General features: G+C 57.2%; 1 protein-coding gene across 1 annotated transcript; it reads right to left on the reverse strand.

The window, feature by feature from the left end:
• Positions 1 to 1,177: 1,177 nt before the first annotated feature.
• Positions 1,178 to 25,748, reverse strand: PPIL2 (peptidylprolyl isomerase like 2). Its single transcript, XM_027088825.1, has 22 exons — positions 25,667 to 25,748; positions 25,583 to 25,615; positions 23,772 to 23,821; positions 22,126 to 22,171; positions 20,345 to 20,407; positions 19,393 to 19,444; positions 16,735 to 16,786; positions 13,372 to 13,463; positions 12,730 to 12,819; positions 11,820 to 11,895; positions 10,961 to 11,121; positions 9,888 to 9,963; positions 9,346 to 9,452; positions 9,099 to 9,188; positions 8,863 to 8,896; positions 8,212 to 8,329; positions 4,021 to 4,077; positions 3,347 to 3,419; positions 3,176 to 3,238; positions 2,948 to 3,087; positions 2,665 to 2,784; positions 1,178 to 2,527 (listed from the first exon to the last, which is right to left on the reverse strand). The coding sequence occupies exons 2-21, from the start codon at positions 25,612 to 25,614 to the stop codon at positions 2,688 to 2,690; spliced, it is 1,569 nt and encodes a 522-aa protein (XP_026944626.1). The 5' UTR covers position 25,615; positions 25,667 to 25,748; the 3' UTR covers positions 1,178 to 2,527; positions 2,665 to 2,687.
• Between the last annotated feature and the right edge of the window lie 136 nt (positions 25,749 to 25,884).

Here is a 25,884-nt window from a genome sequence, read left to right on the forward strand (position 1 = left end):
AGGCATTCCCACAACAGTTTTCGTTTTCAGTGTTCTACCTGGCTCTGGCCAGTGGGCCCAGCCTGCCACTGGGCGTCTGGGGGCCATCAGTGTGGTCACCGGGTCATGAGACTCCCGGGACCCCAGTGCTGAGGGTCAGAGAGAGGGCTGAGGGCGGGGGGAAGAGAGGAGGGTACAGGCCGGCTCCCAAACTCCTTCAGACGAGGTTAGTCCTATGGCCACAAGCGTGAGCTGGCTGGGGACAGAGAGGGACTGGCTGCCAGTTGGTGGGTGGCCCTCCCCTGACCCCCAGCCACTCACCTGGGCTTCCCTTTGACACCATCTCTGCCTGGACCTGCAGCCTGGATCGTGGGGAGTGCGCTGCCTGCCGGGTCGTCCACGAGGGTGACCAGCGGGCCTGAATGCATCTCAAGTTGCCAAGGGAAGTGCTTGGCACAGCGCAGACCTCCACTGCAGGCACTCTGCCGCCTCCCAAGCTGGGCCCTGGGCCTGGTCCTCAGTGCCCCGTGAAGGCCCAGCCAGCACCTTCCCTGAGACGTGAGTACAAATCCCTGAGACCCCACCTGAGCCAGCGGCTCCTCAGCCGGGCCTCCTCCCCAAGCTTCAGCCTGTGGCCCAGCTGCTTCTCCAAAAGATGCTTCCTGACGCTGAGGAACCTCCTAAAATTCCTTTGTATACACTCAACTTATATTTAGAGGTTTTGTATGTTCTGGGCACAGTTACTGCTCCTCTGCTCTGAGCACTTTGGTTTTGTGCCGTCTCTGTGGTGGCATCGAAGTGTTTTTACCAGTGGTCCATGATGACTTTTGTATTTTTGTAGCTGACACCAACAAAGACTCTTAACACTTTTCTTGTTAGTCTTCTGCAAAATCCGAGCTCCTTTTGAAACCAAATGAACTGACCGTGAGCAGCTTCGAGGACGGACACTCACGAGACCTGGTCAAGTGCTGGGATGCGCCACCCTTTTAAATTCCTAAACAGTAAATATCACCCTGTGACTTTTATTTATTTAAGATATTTTTTTTCCTTGCGAAGAGTGGGAGGTGATGCCAGGATTATGAATGCATTTAAGTTAAACTATGTAATGTCTTCTGCACAGTACATATACAGTATTTTTATACCTTAATGCTTATTCTTGATGGCATCTGTCAGATATTAGGAGGGATCAGAAATGGGAGTTGTTTAAAAAGTCGTTTAAATTTACCTGATAACCTCACCAGGGAATTAACAAAATCTGAATGTTTTTAATGTCTAGAAAACTACAATTTAAGCTCAAAACGACCTACAGAAATGTAAACCCTCATTTGTCAAAGACTCTGGGCAGGCCTGTCCTTCACTGTGGGTGGCACCGCGGGGCTGCAGCCCAGGGTGGCTGGCCTTCCCTCAGGGCAGTTGGGCATGGCTGCCAGACAGACGGATGGACAGAAGCCCAGGCCAGCCCGAAGGTTTGCCCCTCAAGCAGGACTGCCAAGCTCACATGCACAGGCTTCCTCTGGCCCCACGTCCGGCTCTCCGTCCTCTGTCTGTGAGGTTTAAAAATAAAGCTTCCAACATCCAATGTCTCCTAGTTAGCGGCATCACGGGTCTCGTGACCTGACGGGGTAGCCAAGGAGCTGCTGAGGGTGGAGCCCCCAGTCTGGGGGTCCAGGCGCCCTAGGCAAGCGTCCCTGTGTGGCCCACAAGGGCACTTAGGCTGGCCGTCACCAGGCCCGGCCACCTCCTCCCCGTGACCCCAGCTCCCGGAGACAGCACGGGCGTGTAAGCCCCTCAATGGAGAGGGTTGGGAAGACGTGAGGGACAGCAGCCTGGCCCAAGGCATCGGGGGAATGGAAAGGTCACCGTCGAGCCCAGGTCCCAGCTGATGGTCATGGGCAGGGGCCTCGGAGGACGGGCTGCACGGTGGGTCCGTGTGCAGGGAAGGCACCGCCATCTGTGGGGACCTGCACATGAGGCTCAGAGGAGGCAGGTGAGACAGGCCCAGGGCTCAGAAGCAGAGACGCGGAAAGAGCCACAGTACCTTCTAGAAGTAAGAGCTGTTGGCACTCACTGACGTGAGGTTTCGGGTGAGGCAGGAAAGGAGAGAAACGGGACCAGAGCCCAAGGGGGTGGTGGCCCTTCTGACCCGAGGACACAAGTGCTGAGTAGGGGAGGGCAGTGATGACCCTGTTGGCCTTGCAGAGGGAGTAGACGGGTCCTGGGAGGAGGCAGCTGTCCCTCAGCTTCCATGGGAGCTTCTGGAAGCCAAGGGAGCAGCGTCACAGTCAGGAGGACTGTGGGATGGAGGGCGCGGAAAGGGCAGGCTTTGAAGATCTTCAGTAGAAAGAGACACCACCGAGCAGGTCCCCAGGTCGTGTGTGAGCACAAGGCCAGGCCCTGAGGCTGGAGAGGAGTTGGCAGGGGCTGGGGGGACGACAGACACCAGCTCCCAGGACCTCTGCTCGCCCTTTGCCAGGAACAGCGGGAGCCAGCTGGCTTCACCCTCCTGACTGAGGCAGAGGAGCAGACGTGGAGACAGGGCCAGGCCGTCCTACCCAGGGAGAGAAGAGGTGGCCCGTGGACTCCCAAGGCCAGGAAAGAGGACCCAGGCCAATAGACCAGAGCTTTATTGAGTTGCAGCTCAAAGGGCAGACAACTCGGGACTCGGGACACAGTCCAAGTCCCTACCAGAATCCAGAGCAGCCAGCCTGCTACCACGAGCTGAAGTCCCCAAAACCTCGGCTGGGCTTTTTCTTGGCCACGGGGACAGCTGCACTGGTGGAGGGCTCTTCCTCTGCTACCCGTTTCCTGGGGAGAGAAGCAGCAGACGAGAGCTGCCATGTGGGTACCAGGCCCCGACCCCCCCTTCCTTCACCCTGCACCAAGGCGCCCCCAGCAGCCAGCTCATGCTGGTGCCCCCGGCTGCCCACCCCCTGGCGGTAAGTGCAGGGAGAGCACCGTGGAGACTCACGTGACCACCGGGCTGATGTACTTGCCCACTCCCTGGCGGTACGTCTGGGGGCCCTGGCTCCCCTGCTGGGGCTGGCTGGTCTTGGCTGTGCTCTCCAGGGCCGCTGCCTCCAGCCGCGTCTTCTTCCGCTCCTCAGCGATCTGTGGCAGGCAGGGGAGTGTCTGGCCTGGAGCCCTTGGGCCGGGTGGGGCTCCTGGGGACGGAACGGGCCCCGAGTGCCCCCCTCACCTTGGCGTCGGCTTCCTCGTAGGGGTCCACAAACACTGTGGTGGAGTCCATGCGAATCTCCTCCTGGTGGGGGCGGGAGGGGGTGAGCAGAGCCGGCGCATGCCCCCAGCCCGCCTAGGGCCTGCCCAGTGCCAAGCCTGAGGAACAGCCCCCATGCTCCCGGGCACATACCTTAGGGCGGTCAGTTTTGGGGTCACTCTCCACATTCTCCATGGCCGTCAGTGTGTCAAAGCCTCCAACAACCCTGCAGCAGAGCGATGGGGCACCTGAGAATGTGCCCAGGGCAGGGCACCCCCAAAGGCCATGTTCCTGTGCAGGCCAGGGGCACAGAGTGGCTCCAGAAGGAGCCAGTAGGACCCAGAGATGAGGGGCGGGGTCCCCGGGCCCGGCTGGTGGCCAAGTCCAGCTGCCTGCCAGCTCTGTCAACAAGATTGATCGGGACCCGTCCACGCTCATAATGCCTGTAGCTGATTTTGTGCTACGACCAGAGACGGGGTGTGACAGAGACCATGAAGCCACAGAGCTGGAAATACCATCTGGGCCTTCACAGGATGGGTACCGAGCTCCAGACAGGAGATGGGGAGAGAGACAGGATGTGGCCCAGCTTTAAGATTCGGGACCATTCAAGGGAGAGCCTGAGGGTGCAGGCAGGGCGCTGGGTAGGCCACTGGGACGGGTCTCAGGTCCAGAGGGCCCAACTCCCTGCCCACCCCCATCCCCCGCCAGAGAAGCCCCAAGCCCCCACTTGTGCAGAGACACAGACGGGGCAAGTGGGAGCAGGCCCAGCCCAGGGGAAGGTAGCCGCCCACCCCCGACACACACAGACCTCATGTGCAGCTCCTTACCGCCCGAAGATGGTGTGCTTCCTGTCCAGGTAAGCGCAGGAGCGGAAGGTGATGAAGCTGGGGAAAGAGGGATGGTCAGGGAGAGCCTGCGCCTCCCCACCTGCCTGCCTCGGCCCCCTACCAGGCCGTGCAGGAAGGGGCAGGGGCTCTGCCTCCAGGCCTGACCGCAGCCAACCTCCTACTGGGCCGACGCTGTGCCCACAGCCCGTCCCATCAAGAGACTGACTACAGGACCACAGACTGTAGCCCGGAAGAAAGGAGGCAACAAGCAAGAAGGGGTCCAGACACAGACACACATGGGAAAGGGACACAAGGGCCAACCTCAAAAATCTTCATGTTTAATTTGGTATAAAAAGGGGCAAATTAGGGGGCTTCCCTGGTGATGCAGTGGTTGAGAATCCATCTGCCAATGCAGGGGACACAGGTTCAAGCCCCGGTCCGGGAGGATCCCACATGCCATGGAGCAACTAAGCCCATGCGCCACAACCACTGAGCCTGCGCTCTAGAGCCCAGAAGCCACAGCTACTGAAGTCCACGTGCCACAACTACTGAAGCCCGCGCGCCTAGAGCCCGTGCTCCGCAACAAGAGAAGCCACCGCACCACAACAGAGTAGCCCCTGCTCGCCGCAACTAGAGAGAAAGCCCGCATGCAGCAACGAAGACCCAACACAGCCAAAAATAAATAAATTAATTTTTTAAAAAAGGCAAATTAAACTCCCCGAGGACACGGATGTGAGAGCCGGCGGGTTGACTGGGGGGGGGAGGGGGCGCTAACCAGTAACTTCAGACATTAGACGGATGTACTTCGTGGCCACAAGGAAAACGTCTAAGTTCCAAACCAGGAGAGAGCGAAAAGAAGGAAACAAAAAGAAATAGAAGAAAAGACTAAGTAGAAAACAAATTAAGATCACCAGAAGCAGCACAGTGACTAGAAAGTTAAATACGCTCAGGACTGTCAGGCTGAATTAAAATAAACCGAGATCTAGGCGTGTGCTGCGGAAGACGCTGCGTTAAGACTTCAAGACTCTACAAGGCCAAAAGCAGAAGGATGGAAGCAGACAGAAGGGATACAGGCAGGGAGTGTGGCGATGGTCGCAACATGGAGCAGTCCCCAGAGAAGTGCAGCAATGCCCCCACATCCCCACAGCCCGTGCGGGACCGAGCTCCATCAACACGCGTCAGCGGCTGCCCAGGGAGCGCACGCCTTCCAAGCCCATCGGGCTGCCAGACGTCAAAAATCGCGGAATCGTGCATCCCCGACCTCCGGCCGCCAGGCAGGTCTCCTATTCTCACTTCTAACACAGTTAAAGAAACTCAAGAGAGAATGGAATAAACCTAAAGTAACAGGAGGAAAACAGAAGAACAACAAAAGGGAGACCAAGACATAACAGAAAGGAAATAAAGTCTAAAATTAGCTCTTTGAAAAGACAAAACACCCGATAATATTAGAAATAAAAAGAGAAAACTGCCACCAATCCAGCAGCGGTTTTACTGGCTATTTAAGCAGAGTTGGAAATAATAATAAAAGGTGACACCACCGGCCCTGCCAACAGCATGCAGAGCACCCACCCAGCCCCATGGGGCTAAGAAACCTGCCACATAGCCCTGCCAGGATGAGAGAGACGGAACCACCAGCCACCAGCAAGCAGTGGGCGGGGGACGCACAGGCCGATAAGAAAGGAGAGAACAGAAACCAGGAAGAAGCAATTCGAAGTAGAAACTGAAAATAACTACAGAGAAAGTGAGAGCAGACAACCCTTGTGAGCCCTGAGGAAGAACGGACACAGATGTGGTCAGGGATGGGGAGAGAGGGGGATGCATGGACACAGGCTGAGAATCCAGAGATGGGTGAGTCCCATTCCAGCAAAATGTGAATCAGTGCTTGGCCGGAGCAGCAAAGCCCACCTAAGGGTCAGCAGGACGCTCTGCGGCCGTCCCTGCCCAGCAAGGTCACGACAGCTGCCTCACCTCCAAAGCTGGTCAGCTGTCCCCCCAGAAGGTGCCAGCCACCTCGCCCCATGGGCAGCTCCTACGGTACTCGGATCCCCATCAAACCTGCACAGATGACCCAGGCCGGCCCCCATGTGGAGGGAGCAGCAGTCTACAATCTTGGCCAGGACAGACACACGGACACAGCAGAAAGGCTGGCCCACAGCCTCCGGGAGAAAAACAGCATATGTTACAGTGACAGACGCTACAGGAAAGCATCTGCAAACTCAGCAACCTCGCTTGAAAAAGTAGGCCCAACAGCAAACCTGATCGGGTGACACAACAGAGCCCATGTCCTCCCACACACAGCCTGATGGTGAGGGGACCATGTTTGCACCAGGAAGGAGAGGACATCCCCTCAAGCTGATAACGTGAATGTCTACGAAGCCTAAGACAGTTTCAGTAAACTACTGGAAATATAAGAGAATTTGATAAAGTGCCTAAATAATAGTTTTTCTCTACATGAAAAATAACCACCCAGAATTAGGGGAAAAAAAATCTGTTTACAAAAATATCACAAACTACAAAATCCTTAAGGAATTGCTTTATCCAGGAAGGCAAAGGACCCATGTGAAGAAACTGTAAAATCGCATTAGAAGATAGAAGACATCCAAGGAGAAGTCAAGGCACATCCTTAGATGGAAACTACCCCACGCACGTCCGTTGTTCCAAAGCACACATCACAAAAAAATTTTTTTAATTAAATAAATAAATAAAACACACGTCACATCGCTCCAATTAAAATAAAATCCAGATTAGAGAATAAGCAATCAAAGCCAAAGCAACGTGCAAACAAATAGTGAGGGTGGACCTCCTGGAACTCACTGCAGAGCCCAGTGCGGAGCTGGTGTGAGCAGGTTAAGTGTAACGTTGGCGGAAGGAACAACAAACAGAGTGAGAGCCAATTCCCACAGGAAGGTGCCGAGTGCCGGGGCACGAGGAGGACGACCCCAGGCCCTCATGGCTGGCGGGAAGTGCCTTCTCTGTGGGAAGCTCTCTCAGGGGCTCCGCTGGAGGATGAGCAGGGAAATCACTGGGAACAAGTCACCTAAGACAGGGGACCACCCATCAGGCAGGAGGGCGTGTTCCGCCCTTCGGGGGCCCCTCCCCACTCCACCAGTGCCCGCAATGGCCGAGGGGCCAACTAGCTACCTGACAGACCGTGACGGGCATCCTGACTGTTCAGTTGCCAGCAAGGCTGCCATCCACCTGGGGAGGGGACTGCTCTGAGTGACACCAGCACAACTGGGAGGAAACAAACGCTGTGCCCACGTCACACACAATCACCACGGACAAGTGAGATCCCAAAACCAAAGCCTTCCACAACTTCCCCGAGACACAACGCACGATGGCACTGGGGACTCCTGAAGCACAAGGGGAAATGCCACAGGAGAGATGTAAAAACATGTGCCACCTTTCCCCGAAATTTTTAAAGTCTGGGAAAATATCTGGAACACAGGTAAAAAATTAAGGATTTTTAAGAATCATGAATCAAGAAACGTAGATGAACTCATAAAGCTCCTAGAGAAGGCTGAGCGGGAGAGAAACACTCCACCTGGGGCCCCATTCCACCAAGCCAGGCGGCTCTGCAGGTGAAGCCAGCAAAGGTGCATGCGACCCGCCACCCAAACCGTCCTCGACGCGCCATCAGTGGCCATGTGGCCCAAACCAACCTCCGCAGGCAGCGTGTGGCTCCTGGGAAAATACTCTCCTCTGAGGCCCTGCAGCTCCCCTGCGCCGCCCCCCACCTTCCACTGACACTTGGACACAGGCCCCCACCCCCCAGACACTTGGACACAGGCCGCCCAAGCCTGTACATCTAGCCTGTTCTCACCCTCTCAGCACCAAAACTTAGACCTACTAGGACCAAGGTGGGTGACCCGGGCATCTAACGCCAAAACACTCACAGTAGAATTCCCGACCCCTCACTGGGTCTCTGCCCCCCGGCCAGGCATCCACATCCACACCCACATCTGGTGCCGCCCTGGCCTGTCGCAGGCACCACCACGAGGCGTGGGGTTGCCGGCTGACTCGTTTTACGTGCAGGTGCACAGGCCCAGTGCTCAGGCAGGTCTGCGCGTGTCCCCACACTTTCTGGATTGGATTCGGGGTCGGGGGCACAATATGTAGGGCGAGGCTGACGGAGAACGTGCAGGAGCCACCCCCTCCCCGGGCCCCTCCCATGACCGCCCATTGACTCACAACTGAGACTTGTTGGTGTTGGGCCCCGAGTTGGCCATGCTGAGGACACCGCGGCCCGTGTGCGAGAGGTTGGGCCGGAACTCGTCTCGGAAGGGCTTTCCCCAGTACGACTCCCCCCCTGGAGGAGGAGGGGGCACGTGGCAGCAAGAATGACCAGGTCCCAGCTGAGCGCATCTCTTGGGATGCGGCCCAGCTCAAAAACCCGTGCACAATCCCTGGGGTCCTCATCACCAACCCCCCCCTCCGCAGGACACCCCCGCAGCCCCAGGGCCCTCAGAGCCCCTGGTTAGGGCCCGGCCCACAGAACAGGGAGTAAAGTGCCAAGGAGACGGGTGGTTCCTGCTCACACCACACAGGGTGAGGGATGAGCTGGCCCAAGCAGCTGGCAGGCTAAGGGGGGCTTTGGAGGGGCAGCGTCCAGGGTGGGGCCCAACCTCCACCCACTGTAGGCCCCCTTGGTCTGTGGACAGAGGGGGTCCCCCTGGAGGCCCAGTGGGAGGTAACGTGCCCCCAACCCTTCATCTGTGGCTGAGGCCTCACAACCACCTTGGAATGAGGAAACAGCACGTGGGGCTATCAGAGTCCCCACGCCCCTGCCCTCAGAGACTGTGGCGCAGCCAGAGTTCCCAGGGGCCCAGCACGAGCACCTACCTGTGCCTGTGCCCGTGGGGTCACCCCCCTGTATCTGCAGGAAGAACCAGCCAGTGAGAAGCCGTGCCCATGAGCCTCAGCCCCCCTGCCCCCCGTCCCCCAGCTGCTCCTGGTGAGAATGGGGCCCTCCTGGTTCACCCCCGGGAGGCCTGGTGTGGCCAGCTGGCCCCCGGGCACACGTGGGTCACTGCAGGACTCCGCACGTGGGCACTGGGAGGCTGGCGCACAGCACTCACCACGAAGTTTCGGATGGACCTGTGGAAGAGGGTGCCATCGTAGTACTGCTTCTTACAAAGCTTGATGAAGTTCTCACAGGTTTTTGGCGTCTACAAAAAAGGCAAGGTGCTCCGCTGAGGCACATGGCGGCCAGGGAAGGGTACCGAGGACCCCCAGGGCCCTTGGGCAGTGGAAGGCGGCCCCGACAGTGATGAAGGACTTGCAAGGCCCAGCAGCCAGGCACTCACAGGCGGCCACCTCACCCACCAGGTCGCAGTGCAGCTCCAGGTTGAGGTCACCCAAGTTGGTGTGCAGCCGCACATAGCCCTTCTTCTTCACGAACTGGTAGCGCAGCACGTCCTCATCAATGGCAGCTGCAAGCAAAGGCCTGAGCTGCCTGCCTGCCTGCCCGCGGCCCGGAGCCCCCAGGGGCATCGGGGAGGGTGGGGCAGCGGGGCCTGACGGCTCCTCGATGTAGGGAGGGGAGGGCTGGGGGGAGGGGGGCCCGACCAGCCAAGAACAGGAGAGGAAGGGGGCTTGGGGGCAACGCCAAGGTGGGACTTGGGCTGGAGCCTGAGGTGGGGTGGCCCCAGCATGGGGAGGGCCTCCCATCACCAGGGAGCCCCCTGGACAGCCGCCCCTATCCCAAGCACAAGCCCACTTTCAAAAGGGGCCGTGCCTGGCCACTCCTGAGTTGCCCACGAGCCCACAAAGCCCAGGCGCGACAGAGCAGCGCTGAGAAGGGCATGGACGAGGGCACCCCACCCTTGGCCGCTGTTAATGCTGGTGGTGGAGACAAAGGCCACTACCTGCTTCATGCGTGGTCTCGGGAACCATGGCAGTGGAGGTGAAGGAGGCGCTGACCTTCCCGGTGGAATAGTGGGCCTGCCAAGAAACCACGGTGGCTCCTCAGCCCGAGGCCACCCCGCGGCTCAGGCCCTGCTTGGTGCCTCTCCTCCAGGAAGGTGTCCCTGACCACCACCCACAGGCACCTGCAGGGGTCTACCAAGGGGGACAGGACAGCCCAGCCCACACTGGCCTCTCCCCAAGGGCCCAGGGAGCAGGGGCACAGTGAGCCAGCAGCCCATGGGTCTCAACTGGGCTGAAGGCCTGGCTGCCAAAGCTCTCACGTTAAGTGAAACCCAGAAAAACACACCAGGCAGAGCCTGGGCATCTCTGGGGTTCAGAGCACCAAGAACTGGAGCTTCTTTTTAAATGTGTTAAGTCCCTACAGGAAAAAATAAGCCTCGATAAACGATTTTTTTCCCTCTAAACAGAAGGACAAAAAAGTTTCTTCCCATGAGAAAGAAATACACCAAAATTCTAAGAACCATCGTGTTAGAGCTGGGATTAGATCATAAACAACAAACCTTCTTTTTTTAGCACGCTTAGTTTTCTGGACAGTTCTTTAGGGGGGCACCTCAGAGGTCCCCCCTCCCAGGGTCCCCCAGCCCCAGCTCACCAGGTCCTGCCTGAATAGAGGAAGGGGGGCTTGACAAGCCAGGGTGCAAATCCTGGTGCCCTCACTGCCAACTGGGGGTCCCAGGACCAACCGTGGGCTGTGTCGGACGAGAAGGTAAGGACGGGTGCCAGGTACCCCCAGTACCACTGGCTCCCTCCCCCCAGCAGCTTGGCACCCCTGAGGTTGCTCTGGGCACCGAGTAACCAGCTTCGCAGGGCAGTGACTCTGCCCATACCCCAGGCAGCTGTGGGGCGAGGAACCACTGAAGCTACCGGGCAGCTGTCCACCTAGCACATCTGCTCCGGGCCGGCCACACCTGTCCGTGGCCCCAGGTTTGCCGGGCCAGCCTCAGTGCAGCCCCATCCCCAGGAGTGCCCCAAGGGGCAAAGAGGGCAGCGGCAAGGCCTGCTGCCTACTCACAGCGTTCAACCTGTCCACCTTTGTCTTCTCGGGGACCTTCATGGTGGCCGCCAGCATCTCGTCCCCTTTGAACTCCTTGTAGAGCTCCTGCAGCGTCTCTCGGGTCTCCGTGTTCGTGTTTTTCAAATAATAAGATGGGTCCTGCTTGGCCTTTTCTTCATCTACAAAACAGCACAGTCGCCCTGAGCAGCCGAGACCCAGCAGCATCCCCAGATGTTGTGACGGGGACAGGAGGCCAGAGCCACTGAGCCCCGGCCGGGAAACGAGTCTGAAATGACCAGAGCTTCTGTCACAGTCACAGCCTCCTGGTCACAACAACCCAGGGAGGACCCAGTGGGGGAAGAAAGAGCGAGGCCACTGCCCTGTCCCCAGACCGGCCCCAGCCCCAGGGGTCACAACCTCGCATCACAGGACCCCTGGCCACGAGAAGTCACCACCCTTCATGGGACCTCCATACCCACCCAGCGGCCGGCACGAATGGCCCATCCCTGTGGTGGGACACAATCTCTGAGGAGAAGGCCCATCCAGGCCCCCGAACACATGGGAAAGAAAGCAGCTCTGAGAGACCTAGAGCCAAGTCCTGACGGTGCGGGGGTGGCAGGGAGATGGCCAGGCCGGGCACCATGGTGATGGCCCGGCTGGCACCGACATGTCTGGCCCCCGATGGCAGGCATGGGCCAGGGTGGTCTGCCAACCCCAGCACAGAACAATGGAGCGTGGGCTCAGGAAATGCAAGATCTGTGAAAACCTGGGTGAGACTCCCAGACACTCAAGCCCCAGGGAGGTAGGGGCTTCACCCAGGAGCACAGGCTCTTCTACCTAAGTCCCTGGCACCCGGGCCAGCCCTGGCCATACATACCTGGGTCTATTATTTTCATGTTATTCTTAACATGAAAGAAGTTGGAGACATTGAATTTGTCCAAACTGGTGGGGTCCTATGGCAAAAAGAACACATGTGGCAGTGAACCTGGCACCACAGCCAGACCCATCCTGGGCCGTGTGGCTGCTGGGCAGCAAAGGACGGGTGGACCGGCAGAGGGACCAGGCTGGAGGGGAGAGGCTGGGGGCTGCATGGGCATTGCAGGTCAGCAGGGACTGTGCCCTGTGCAGGGTGACGAGCAGGGGTGGGGCAGGGACAGTGGCACAGATGGCGGCTCAGCCAGCTGCGTCCCCTTCTCCCCGCACACAGCCGAGCACCCTTGGCTGTTAGCGCGGGACGTGGGGTGCCCACCTCCAGGCCTCCTGCAGGCCGCCCCCCTTCAGCCCGGCTGCCAGACTGACCCCACGGTCTGCCCTGGGGACAGCGAGCCCATCACTGGGGAGAGCCATGCACCGGCCTCTGATTAGAACGGGATGAGCCACACAGGAGGATCTAGACACCCTGATTTTCTAGGGCCGGGTTCTCATGAACTCACTCGGGGCTCTGACACCTACAGGCACACCCTACACTCGCCCCTGGGTCCTGAGCACACCAGCCCCAGCCCTCAGGCCTGCAACGGGGCTGCTGGGACATGGAGGTGGCTCTGGGGGCAGAGACGAGGGCCCTGACATGGCAGGGGCAGCCTCAGAGGGGAGCAGTGAGCCCCGGACTGAGCAGGCTGCCTGTGTGGAGGCCCAGGGTGACTGAGGGCAGGGAGGGTGGGAGGGGCTCTGCCAACGGCCGGGACAGCTGGGAGCTACACAGGCAGGGGGCTGCGAGACCACTGAGGCAGGAGGAGCCAAGGTCCTGGGTGGGTGGTCCCTGGGCAGGCAGGGAAGGGGACACCCACCTGTAGGGTGATGATGTCCTGCCGGGAGAAGGGCTCGTCGGTCAGCAGGTCTCGGAAGTTCTTGGCCTTGATGTTTAGCTGCTCCACCGCCTAAAGCCAGGAGAAAGTCCGCTGTCACGTTGCCTGCCCCCCGACCTGGCAGCCCAGAGCCCACCCAGAGGTAGGGAAAGGACCAAGTGGGGGGGACAAGTATGTGCCACCAAGGGGCGGGGCTTCCTGCGCCCCAGACAGGTTGCTGTTGTCACACATCTGTCTCCCAATGAGCCACCCGAATCCATGACCCCAGAGCCCCGCGGGGCCAACCTCCATGGATGGGCATGAAAAAGGCTTAGGGAGGGTTTCCCGCATCATGGGGCCACAGCCCTGCCATCTGCACCCAGCCCAAAGCAGGCCCAGAGCAGGACGGGTGTGGAAATCGGGACCCCCCCCCCAACAACATGTGATCCCCTGGGGCGGCACTAGGAACTGAGGTCCCTCCAAGGTCTTTGCCGATGCCTGTGGGGGGCACCAGGGAACAAGGACCTGCTCAGTGGGCAGAACTGCCCCGGTCCAGTCTGGAGGACACGAGCAGGCCCTGCCATCTCCTGGATGCGCCGGTGGCTCTCACCCCATGAGCCGGCCTGGGGCTCCCCAAGGACCCACCTCGTGGGCGTAGACGTTGCCAGTGGTCCTGATGGCCACGATGTGGCTGTTGTTGGTGAAGACGGTGAACAGCACAGGGCAGTGGTACTTCCCTGGAGAGGAGGCACACACCCAAGGTCAGAGAGCCAAGGTCAGAGAGCCAAGGTCAGAGAGCGGGAGAGGCGGAATCCTGCGTCAGCACAACTAGGGCGACCCGAGGGACAGCCCACAGCTCAAGCTCCTCCTCCAAGAGCATGAATTCCCATTCATCCCGCAAGACCCAACCCCTGCAGGGTCTTCCTCAGCAAAGTCGGCCTTGTCAGCCCCCAGCCTACCTGGCCTCCCTCTCCACCTCGGGCATCCGTCACCCTTGCCCACCCACCAGTAGCCCATCCTTCAGACCCTGCCTCGTCCCCGTACCTCCTGCGTCCCTCGCCTGGGTTACTGCAACCAGCCCCGGCTGCCCTCCGTGCCCTGCCCCACCCCACCAACACCCGCCCACAGCCAGGGAGCCTGTTCAAGTCCCAGCAAGAACACTGCAGAAAGGGGAACACTTAGAGATGAAAGACCTTGAGTTGTATGAACTCTAAAAATCCTGATTTCAAAACTACAAAAAATAATTATGAGAGCATTCTGGAAACTTGACCACTGGCTGGACAGTCAATGATACTACGGCATTCCTACTAACTTTTTAGATGTGACAACGGTATTGTGGTTATTATTTCTTAAATCTTTAGCTTTTAGAGATGTACACTGAAGTACTTAAGCACAAGATAGTATGATGTCAAGGATCTGCTTAAAATCACCTGAGTAGGTGCAGAATGCGAGCATAAGTAAAATCAGACACGTTGACAATGGATGGGAGCTGAAGCTGGGGATGGATATGGGGGAGTCACACAGTAATTCTACTTTCTTTTTTTTTGGCCACACCACGGGATCCTAGTTCCCAGACCAGAGATCAAACCTGGGCCCCCCCACAGTGGAAGTGCAGAGTCCCAACCACTGGACTGCCAGGGAAGTCCTGAATTCTCTCTACTTTCACATCCCTGAAAATGTCAACTTGGGACTTCCCTGGTGGCACAGTGGTTAAGAATCCACCTGCCAATGCAGGGGACACAGGTTCGAGCTCTGGTCCAGGAAGATCCCACATGCCGTGAAGCAACTAAGCCCGTGTGCCACAACTAGTGAGCCTGTGCTCTAGAGCCTGTGAGCCACAACTACTGAGCCCACATGCCACAACTACTGAAGCCCACACACCTAGAGCCCATGCTCTGCAACAGGAGAAGCCACCGCAATGAGAAGCACGCCCACCGCAATGAAGAGTAGCCCCTGCTTGCTGCAACTAGAGAAAGCCCACATGCAGCAATGAAGACCCAATGCAGCCAAGAATAAATTAATTAACAAAAAAAAATAGAAAGAAAATAAATGATGCTGTCTTTAAAAAAAAAAAAGAGGACTTCCCTGGTGGCACAGTGGTTAAGAATCTACCTGCCAATGCAGGGGACATGGGTTCAATCCCTGGTCTAGGAAGATCCCACATGCCACGGAGCAACTAAGCCTGTGTGCCACAACTGCTGAGCCTGCGCTCTAGAGCCCGCAAGCCACAACTACTAATCCTGCATGCCACAACTACTGAAGCCCACGCGCCTAGAGCCCATGTTCTGCAACAAGAAAAGCCTGAACACTGCAACGAAGAGCAGCCCCTGCTCGCCGCAACTAGAGAAAGCCCACGCGCAGCAACGAAGACCCAACGCAGCCAAAAATAAATTAATTTAAAAAAAAAATTTTAATTAAAAGACAAAACAAAGCCAAAAAAAGGCAATCTCTAGATCAAAGTTAGTAAATTTTTTTTTTTAGTAAAAATTTTAAAAAAGGCAAAGTTAGGTCAGATCTTTCTTGCTGTAATCTCTGAGTTCTCCCGTGGCCACCCGAGCCCCACATGACTGCTCTGCACCCCATCCCACCTGACTCTGGACCACAGACCCTGCTTCCCGCTCCGCTCACCCTGATGCAGCAACACTGGACTCCTGGCTGTGCCTCGGGGCCTTTGCACAGGCTGAGCCCGTTGCCTGGAATGGTCTCTCCACATCCCCACAGGGCTCCCCTCCCCTGCCCTTCCTCCCCCTCCCCCCAGATTTATACTCAAACCCTGTCAGCGAGTCATCCTGTGACCCTCTCTCACCCTGCTTTACCTCTGACCTGTTACATGCAGCACCTGACGCACTACAGTGATCTCATTTCCAATTTCCTCCCTCCCTTTCGTTCCAGGAGAGACCCGGCCTGTCTTGGTCTTCACACACAGCAGGCGCTCAGTAAACACTTGTGAAGGAGACACACCGAGGGCCTCCCCGAATCACCCGCTCTCAGAGCAGGGAGCCACATGGCACCCAGGGACCATCCATGGGGTGCTGTGCTCCTGGTCACCAAGGCCCGCTTGCTCGTTCACTGCCATCTGGCACCTGCTGGGAGCCAGGCCAGCCTCAGCTGCTCCAGAATCTCCCGGAACACACCCGCCCAGTGAGCCCCAACACCGACCTCAACCACAGCACCCGCACGCGCCCAGGGCACGGCGCCAGGCCCACAGAGAACCGAGAACAAGGTGGGTGTCCACGGAGGTCGCCTTGGCGCAGGCGTCTGGCCAATGAGAACAATGGAGGGTGTGGAGGAGTGCAGAGCAGGACCCCAGGCCTGGACTGGGGCTTTATGACCAGTGCCAAGTGGAAACCAGCCCAAGAGCCACCTGGCAAATCCGTCAGACCCCCCACACCCACTGCCCGGCCGCCTGCCCTGGGCTGCAGCCTGAGCAGCTTGTCTCCAGCGATGACTGGACCAGAGCCACAGCCAGGCAGGGCCTGTCTCCCGTGGGGCCCAGCTGGACCCATAAAGGCCACCGGAGGCCCACACGGCCCAAGTGCCCTTGTGGGAAGAAGTGCCCCAAGACGGAGGTTTCACCCCCACCCCAGCTTTAAACTATCTGGACCTGGGCTTCCCTGGTGGCGCAGTGGTTGAGAGTCCGCCAGCCGATGCAGGGGACACGGGTTCGTGCCCCGGTCCGGGAAGATCCCACGTGCCGCGGAGCAGCTGGGCCCGTGAGCCATGGCCGCTGAGCCTACGCGTCCGGAGCCTACGCGTCAGGAGCCTACGCGTTGGGAGCCTACGCGTCGGGAGCCTGTGCTCCACAACGGGAGAGGCCACAACAGTGAGAGGCCCGCATACCGCAAAAAAAAAACAACAACTATCTGGACCTTTAAGAAAAAATTATTAGCCTTTGAGAAATCAAAAGCAAGCCTCCAGCCTGATCAGAAAGGAACAAAAACTTGGTGAGAGGCGGGGGCCTCGGGTCCTGCGGGCCAATCCTAAAACTGACTGTAAAGAATTACTCACCTTCACTGTTCTTTGCAAAGTTCAGCTTGATCAGGGACCTCCCGTCCAGTTTCTGAAAAAAGCGTAATTAATAATAACAAGTAACTCACATGAAAAAGGGCAGAGGCATCTGAACAAACTTTTTGGCCAAATCAATATCTCCTCAGCTGGGCAGTGGGGACCCAGGCATTTGCCCTGCTGTTCTGCTGTGTGACGACCCAAGAAACACCAGGCACTACAACGTGGGGGAAGAGGAGTCAATACACGCAAATGCCAAGAGGGGATGGGACGGGATCCTTTCTCAAAACTTCTGGACTTCGTCTGCGGCTCACCTCTTCTCCAGGAACCTGGACAATAAAGCAAAGTCCAGCAGCTGGAGGAAAGCTGCCCAGTGGGGAGGCCTCTGTCAGAGGAAGCGAGGGGGCAGCAGGGAGACCCTGGATGGGGAGGCACAGGCCCTGCAGCAACCAAGGGCCAGCTCCAAGGGCCACGCGGAAGAGACGCCGGGCATCCTTCCGCCAGGGCCGAACTCAGTTCTGCCCCACGTCCTCCCTCCCCTGGCACAGTCCCTGCACCCAGCCCAGTGCCCACTCCCTGAGTCACCTCGGCCCTGCCTTCGTTAGCCAACCACCCCCACACACACACCTATGGACAGATGGTGGGTGCCCGCCCCAGGCACAGCCAACCCAGGGAGACCCACACGCAGCACCCTCCTCCCGGGGTCCCAGGAGGCGACAGGAGCTCACAGCAGCTGACACCACAGGGACGGTCCTCAGGGCCGCGGCGACTCTGGGCACAGGCCAGGAGGGGCACGGGCCCCACTTGAGGACGCACCACAGACTCCCTGACAGGACACCTGCAGCAGAGGTGATGGCTGGGGGCAGGCGATTGGCATGCTGTGGGGCTGGGGAGCACCCGGGGAGCGGCTGGCCACAGTAACCGAGGAGACCGAGGACAGGGGGGCCAGAGGTGGATCAGGAAACACGGGGGGCTGGGGGGCGATGGCAAAGCGCAGCCCCCACCAACAGAGGAGCGAGCCCCAGCCTCGACACAGCCGCAGCCTGATCCCAGGGGAGGCAGTGCATCCCAAAAACAAGGCTACCGCCCAGGGCCCCAGACTACACATCCACCTCCAGAACACAGGTAACAAGCGCACAGCTGAGCAAAGACTGAACCCACGACACTTCACACGTCCGAGGCTGGTGACCAGTACCCTGCTCACACCCCTCTTCCACCTCCCTCCCTCCCCCTAGCCTCACCGCACCCGGGTCCTCTTGGGCCTCCCCAAAGACGATGACAATGACAGCCTCCACTCTCCACAGGGCCCCCAGGGTCTGTCACAGAGCTGACCAGGCCTCATCCCGGCAGACAGGGCTCTGACTACCACCCAGCCCAGCTCCCAGCTCCGCAGTGCCAGTCACCACACTGCCCGCCACTCCCCCAACGCAGGCTGGACTTCTATCAGGCTGACACCCTGGGGGAGCCAACCTGGCTTCCAGGGTCTGCAGAAGGCCCTGCCCTCCCTGCTCGCCCACCTCTAGCCCCTGCACTGCACCTCCTCAGCCTGCACCCTAGCCCAGGCTCACCCAGCACCTCTTGCCCAGAAAGTACACGGCCCCTGCTGCCTCCCTGTTTCCACCCTCACTTCCCGGAGGTCTGGTCCCGACACAGCAGCCAGAGCCAGGCTTCCAAACAGGCCAGATCACAGCTCGCTACAGCTTAACCCATCTGGCCTCCAGCCCATCCAGAACGAAGCCAGGCTCCCTCCAGGGATGGCAAGACCCCCCCGATGTAACTCAGACTATCTGCCACCATCTCCCCTCGTCCCCAGGTCACAGCTTCCATAGCACTGCTCCACAGACGTCCCCAGGTCCCCCATCCTCCTCTGGTGAGCATCCCGTCCCACTCTGCTCACAGCGCCAGGCCCCATGCTGCACCCCTTTCTAAGGCTAACCCCTTTCTGTGAGTGAATGGGTGCAACCGAATAAATGTGGCAGAGGGAAGGCAAGCTGAGAAGTGAACAGAGAGCAGCAGGAGGAACGGAAAGTGGGCGCCCTGGGGCTTTACAACAAGGCATGCGGAGGGGCGGGGGGTGTCCAGCAGGGAAGTATGCTGGAACTCGACTCCAGATTCTCTCCTGCACCTGTACGTGTGACACATCAACAGCTGCTTAACCTAACTCTCCACAGAGTACACGTCACAGAACGCTGGTGCCCACAAGTTACATCACCCAAAGAGACAGGTGACTCCTAGAGCTGCCGAGGGTCTAGGACACGCATCTCCCCTGACACGCCGCTGATGAGAGTTTGGAACAGTGCGACTCCTCCAGGGGGCAATTTGCCAGGAGCTACCAAGCCGAAAACGCAGCCCCCAGCGTCCAGCAGTCCCAGGGGTACACCGCATGTGTGACCACCATCTGCAACAGCAGAACTCCAAATGCCCCCCCGAACTGTGCCACCACAGGAGGGCGCACGGACGCACTGACACCTCGGGGGTGGAAGCAAGGGGCAGTGGGGTCACCAATCAACTGCGTCCATGACCGAGGTAAGACAGATGCCTGCACATGTGCACACAAGTGGGGAACACTCCAGAAAGGACCGGTGTGGGTCCTCCACCACGTTCCTGTACCTGACACCTGGTGTTCACCGGCATCACCAAAGCTCCTGCACAGCCACCTACCTCTCCGTTGCTGGGGTTGGTCCCATACTTCTTAAGCCAAGGGACAATGTTCCTGAAGGGAAGAGGACAGTGCGCGTCAGCGGGAGGGCGGGTGCAGCCTGGCGACAGGGCCACAGTGCAGGGCGTCTGCCTCCAGGGGGAGCTGGGAAGGGGCTACACTCCACTTCACTTTTTGCCTCATCAGAGGAAACGGGGGAATATTTCTGGCTACATGGGCTTCAAAGTATGTTCAGGGTTTTTACTCTAGTTATGCATAAACATGGATAAATGACGTTAACAGAAAAAGACGTACATACAATGAGATACTGGGCCAGAATCAAAAATCACACTTCCAGAGAATTCTGAATGACATAGGGGAAAAAAGCTCTCATCTGAGTGAAAAATGGATCCTGAACTATCTTCTACAGTATGATCTCAAACAGGTTACCACAAATACACTCCCAGAAGAAGAGCACTACAGATATTGACAGTGCTTTCCCTGGACAATGCAATTATGGCCAATTTTCCCTTTTCCTTTGCAGTATTTGGCAAATCTTCTAAACTGAATCTGAACTATGAGACAATTACAGAAGCTGGCTTACATTGGGACATAAAACTGAGCATAAAGCTTCAAAGGGAAGGACTAGGAAATTATGCGCCTCAACTATGGCTCTGCCTTCATGAAGTGAAAGCTACTCCGCTCATTAACACTCTAACAGGTACAGGGTGCGAATTAGAGCACTAGGGACCCCCACACGGGGAGAGGCCAACGCCCCTCCAGGCAGAGGTCACAGCAGCACTGCCACCCCATGCCTGAGGCCCATCCAGGGCTCCCAAGGCTGCTGGGACCTCGGTGTGTCCAGGCTCAGCACTGCCTGGAGCCCAAACACTCCAGCTGGCCCCACAGCCCCTTCCTGAGTGGGTGTCAACAATCTCACCACATCTGTTAGTCAGAAGTCAAGGGAAAACTCACAGCAAGTCAAAGACGACGCCTTCTGGGGTGCAGACCGGGTAGACAAAGGGCTGTAGAGAGAGACTGAGGAAGGACAGGGTCACTGCTGAGCACTGCCCCCTCCCATCGCAGGAGACTCTGGGGGCGCGGGGTTACCATGGTCTGGAGGAGCCCTGCCTGCTCCTGGCTGCACAGCAGGCTCCGTTCCCGCCATGTTTCCAAGGAGTGGGTAAGTGACTCAGACAAGACCTGACGCCCGGGAGCCCTGGGTAAGTTCCAGTGCAGGGATATGGGTGTCGAAGGCCACTTCCTGCCTCGTGGAGGGTCTGCTTAGGAAAAGCAGAGCCCACAGGTGGAGGAGGATGGTATCCAGTGGACTTCCTTGAGCCAATAACCTTTTCTTCTGGCATGGGGTCTCCATCACTAGTCATCAAGAGCCCTGGCTGACCTGGCTTGTTTGTATATCAGTCACCTATGAGTTCGGTCAGCACAGGTCAGGCACCAGGACCTGGACAGCCTGGCAGCATTGGGGTCACCTCCCCGAATGCTGCCCCAGGGAGCCCTTGTGGAGAGTCCTCACCACCGCCCCCTCTGGCCCAACCTTCTACTCTAACCCAGTAGTACTGCTGGGGACTGACCAGAGCAGGACCCAACAACAAGGCAAGCTCCAAACAGCAAGACAGTGAACATGCATCTTCTCCTAACAGGGCCTGAAGGGCACATTCTCAAAGCACGTATTACCCAGAACCCAAGGTAGTTACAAAATGGGCGAGACACAGAGCAGAGACCTCTTGGAAGAACTGGGAACCAAAGATTTCCATCGAACCAATTTACAAGACTACATTTCCAGGAGGCTGATGACAAAACTGGTGGCGGTGGTGAGAAATGCAGCTGATGATGTCTGGGCCTCACTTGTTCTTACTTCCTGAGCCAAGCGAAACAGGTGAAGCCCTCACTCACCACGTGGGGAGCCTCCTGGAAGCCCTGGGCAGATTCAGCGGCTGCACCCCCAGCCTCCCCTGCCCCCTCACTGCCCTGTGGTATCGGCTGACCTGCCTCACCACAGTTGTGGGATCACCAGGAGAGCTTGGTCAGCTCTCAAGGCTCACCCTGACCTATGGTATCAGAACTTTGGTCGGAGGGAGAGGAGGGCAAGATGGGGAGAATGCTGTGTAGACACATGTGTCCAGGACAGAGCTGACCACTGCTCAAACCTGGGGAAACTCAAGCCCATGGGGACCACCAGACCTGCCCACTCCCCCAAGCCCCAATGTGTTGGGGTTCATTAGTCTAACAAGGGTGGGAAGAGACATCCAAGTGGCTGTGCAGCTGGGTCCCTCCCCGCCCCCACAGTGACCTGCATTCTCAGGGAAGGGGGAGGGGCCACAGTATCAGGACTCTCTGGGCTGCTGTTACTACTCAGACTCTGGACCAAAAGGAAAGCATGAAAGCCCTGGGCTCAGAGTCAGACCACTTCCTAGATGGGATACCTGGGAGAGGGAGCTCACTCTTCGAAGCACTGATTCTCTCAACTATAAGGCAGGCTTGATGACAGAGCCTACCTGCCTCTGTAGGTAAGAACAAGGTTAAAAGACAATGCACATAAATGGAGACACAGAACAAGCAGAAAACCATCATCATTTCTTTCCATTGCTGGGTCCCTTCTTCCAGTCCACAGAAGATCTGGGTGGGAGAACGCAGACAGAAGCTACACCTGCATCTCCAGGGATCAGATTCACTGTCAAACAGTTGAGTACCCGAGAACAATCACGAGGGAAAGGTTAAACTCTCCAAACTCTTACCTGCAGTGGTCAAAAGGTAGACGACGAAAATCTGTTTGTGCGATATCTGTGTAAAATGAAAATAAAGGACAGAAAACTTACTCTGTAAAAAATTTCACGTATGTGCTCTATCAACAAGTCAACTACGTTTTAAGAAAAAGTGCATGTAAGTCACGGGGATGAAACGCACGGCATGGGGACTGTAGTCAATGATATCTTAAAAATTGTGTGGGGGGCTTCCCTGGTGGCTCAGTGGTTAAGAATCTACCTACCAATGCAGGGGAAACGGTTTGAGGCCTTGTCCAGGAAGATCCCACGTGCCGCGGAGCAATGAAGCCCGTGCATCACAACGACTGAGCCTGTGCTCTACAGCCCACGAGCCACAATTACTGAGCCCGTGTGCCACAACTACTGAAGCCCGTGCGCCTAGAGTCCATGCTCCTCAACAACAGAAGCCACTGCAATGAGAAGCCCACGCACTGAAACAAAAAATAGCCCCTGCTCGCCGCAACTAGAAAAAGCCCACGTGCAGCAACGAAGACCCAACACAGTCAAAAATAAATAAAATAAATAAATTTTAATAAATAAATAATAATAATAATTGTGTGTAGTGACAGACGGTAACTAGACCTATTTTGGGTTTTGTTTTGCAATGCACAGAAATATCAGACCACTGCATTGTGCACCTGGAAGTCACTCAGTGTTACAGGTCAACAATACATCGATAAAAAAATAAAAATCTGTTAAGATTAAAAAAAAAAAAGAAAAAAACAAAAGAAAACGCTGATGTAAATTACCCAGTGCAAAAATTGCTGTGTACTAATACCTTTCTCTAGACAGAACCAAAACGTGGGGTACATCAAGAAAGAGCTTAGAGGAAAAAGTACATACCGCAGGTGGGTTTCTGCCACAACCCTAACTAACACCCCTGCTGTGGGGCTCCCTCTTGGCTTTGCTTTCCAAGAGGCTGGGCCAGTTTTGCTTCCACCAGTGACCATGACAGTGCTCTTTTGACTGCAGCCTTGATAGCTTTAGGTATTATTGCTCTTTGCATTCTTTTTTTTTTTAATTTATTTATTTTTGGCTGCATTGGGTCTTTGTTGCTGCACGCGGGCTTTCTCTAGTTGCAGTGAGCAGGGGCTACTCTTTGTTGCAGTAAGCAGGCTTCTCATAGCGGTGGCTTGTCTTTGTTGCAGAGCACAGGCTCTAGGCACGTGGGCTTCAACAGTTGTGACATGTGGGGGCTCAGCAGTTGCGGCTCGTGGGCTCTAGAGCACAGGCTCAGTAGTTGTGGCACACAGGCTTAGCTGCTCCACGGCATGTGGGATCTTCCTGGACCAGGGCTCGAACCCATGTCCCTTGCATTGGCAGGCAGATTCTTAACCACTGCGCCACCAAGGAAGTCCCCGTTCTTTGTATTCTTTATTAACATGACAGAGAAAATATTATTGTAACCTATGTTAAAAAAAATCACCAATATTAAACATTTTCTCCTATGTTTAGTGTATTTCCTCTTTTGTGAACTGTGTCCTCAACCCATTTGTCTACTATAGTTTCCATGTTCTTATTAACTGTTCATTTTTACACTTACTGCATTGTGAAGACATCATTCCTTAATTATACCCACACACACACACCAAAAGGAACAGAAGGATTTCATGCCTTACCTGGTTTCTTGCCACCATAGAAGTGAGTGTATTCAGCACAGGTAATGTACCTGGAGAGAGAGATAATCTTACTACCACCTCTTTATAAAAAGAATAGTCTCTGGAAGTAAGAAGTTGATAACCGAAATCATTTCACTCATTTGGAAAATGCTTTTTTAACACGTACTATGTGTCAGGCACATAGTGAAAAAACAAGAGAACAAGGGGATACACAAACTAGTAAGCAAACCCAAACGGTCCTGCTCCAAAGGGCAGGGTTAACAATGAGAAGCAGCTGGCCACACGAAGACCTGGGGAGAGAGCTTTCCGGGGCAGAGGGACCAAGCCGACTAATCACGTATAAAAGCCCTGAGGCAAGGGCTTCCCTGGTGGCGCAGTGGTTGAGAGTCCGCCTGCCGATGCAGGGGACACGGGTTCGTGCCCCGGTCCGGGGGGATCCCACATGCCGCGGAGCGGCTGGGCCCGTGGGCCACGGCCGCTGAGCCTGCGCGTCCGGAGCCTGCGCGTCCGGAGCCTGTGCTCCGCAACGGGAGGGGCCGCAGCAGTGAGAGGCCCGCGTACTGCAAAAAAAAAAAAAAAAAACCCCTGAGGCAAGAAAAGCTAGTGTGTTCCCAAAGAAGGGCAAAGCCACTGAAAAAGAGTGCACATGGGGGCACGGGGCCACTGATCATGGAAACGCAGGTGGTGGTCGTATCACAAAGGGCCTCAGGGGCCGTGGGAGGACTCTGGATTTGCTTCAGGCGGGATGAAAGGACCCTGATCCAGCATAAGTCCTCAAAGCATGACTCTGGCTACTGTGTGCAGAGAGTCAAGCAATAGGCAGCAGAAAACCAATCTGAGGGCGACTACAAAGGTTCAAGAAGGAGCTGGCATCAACTTCACCTGTGGGAGGACTGGTGGACGAGTGCGAAGCGGTCAATTCCTGGAAGAGCCAGCAGGACGTACTGATGGACAGGAGGCAGAGGGAGCTAAGGGAAACTCCCAGGCTTCTGACCCCCAGCGAGGAGAGAGCGGTGTGACCACTGAGATGGGAAAATGGGGGAGGAACAGGCTCAAGTGCTGAAAATCAAGAGTTGCTTCCCCGTGGGGCACACTGAATTCGAGAAGCCCATCGGATCTCCAAGTGGAGGTGTCCTAAGCAAGACTGGAGAGATCCCACCGGGCAGGATGTAAATGGAGAGGAAGCCTGGGGGAGGAGACGTAGGAGGTCCGGAACGGGGGGAGGAGGATCCAGCAGAAGAGACCAACAAAGAAAGACCCCTGAGGTAGCCTGAAAACAAAGAGTGTGGTGTCCCAGGCACCGTACAAGGGCTTCAGAGGGAGAGAGGCGGTCAGCCGCGTCCTACGCTGCTGAGAAGCCCAACAAAACGAGGACTGAGAACCGACTGACCCCCGGATGGAGTCGCACGGAAGTTACAGGATCACGACAAGAGTAGTGCAGCGGGCAGAGCCCGACTGGAGTGGTTTCAAAGGGAAAGCAGAAAACAGCCGATCGACACAGATGTTCCTCTTCTTGTCATAAAAAAAATCAAAGAAACTCGGTGGCAGCTGGTGGTGCCAGGTGGGTTTGTTTTAATTGGAAGGTGCTGTAGCCCGTGAGCAGGCTGGGGAGCGAGAACCGCGCCCGGGGAAAGCCGGCGGGGTCAGAGCTGGCGAGCGGAGGGGCCGAGGGGACAGGACCCCGAGAGACCCGCGCCTGAGGGAGCCGCCCCGCCGGGGGACGGCGGAGGCTCCCGGGGAAGTGACGTCGAGAGGGACTCGGCACGGCGCAGAGTGCGGACAGGCCCGCTCCCGGCGGCGGCTCAACTTACATCTTGTCCTTCTGGTGCTGTCGCTTCCCCATGATGGCGGCGGCGGCGGCGGCGGCGGCGGCGGCGGCGGCGGCGGCGGCGGCGGCGGCGGCGGCGGCAGGACCAGCAAGCGAGGGAAAACAACGGCACACAACTCACACCGCGCCCTCTCGGCCGAGCTCCGTAACTACTTCCGGGTATCTCGGACCCGCCCCGGAAGTGGGCGGTGGGCACGCCGGGAATTGTGGTTCCTGGTGCCCAGGCGCATGGCCGGCCGGCGCAGGCGGCTCCCTGGGTCCCTGGGCTGAGCTCGCGGTTGGCTC

The sequence above is a fragment of the Aethalodelphis obliquidens genome, unplaced genomic scaffold, assembly GCF_003676395.1.
Source record: "Aethalodelphis obliquidens isolate GAN/ISIS:26980383/991018 unplaced genomic scaffold, ASM367639v1 scaffold63, whole genome shotgun sequence".
Taxonomy (NCBI): Eukaryota; Metazoa; Chordata; class Mammalia; order Artiodactyla; family Delphinidae; genus Aethalodelphis; species Aethalodelphis obliquidens.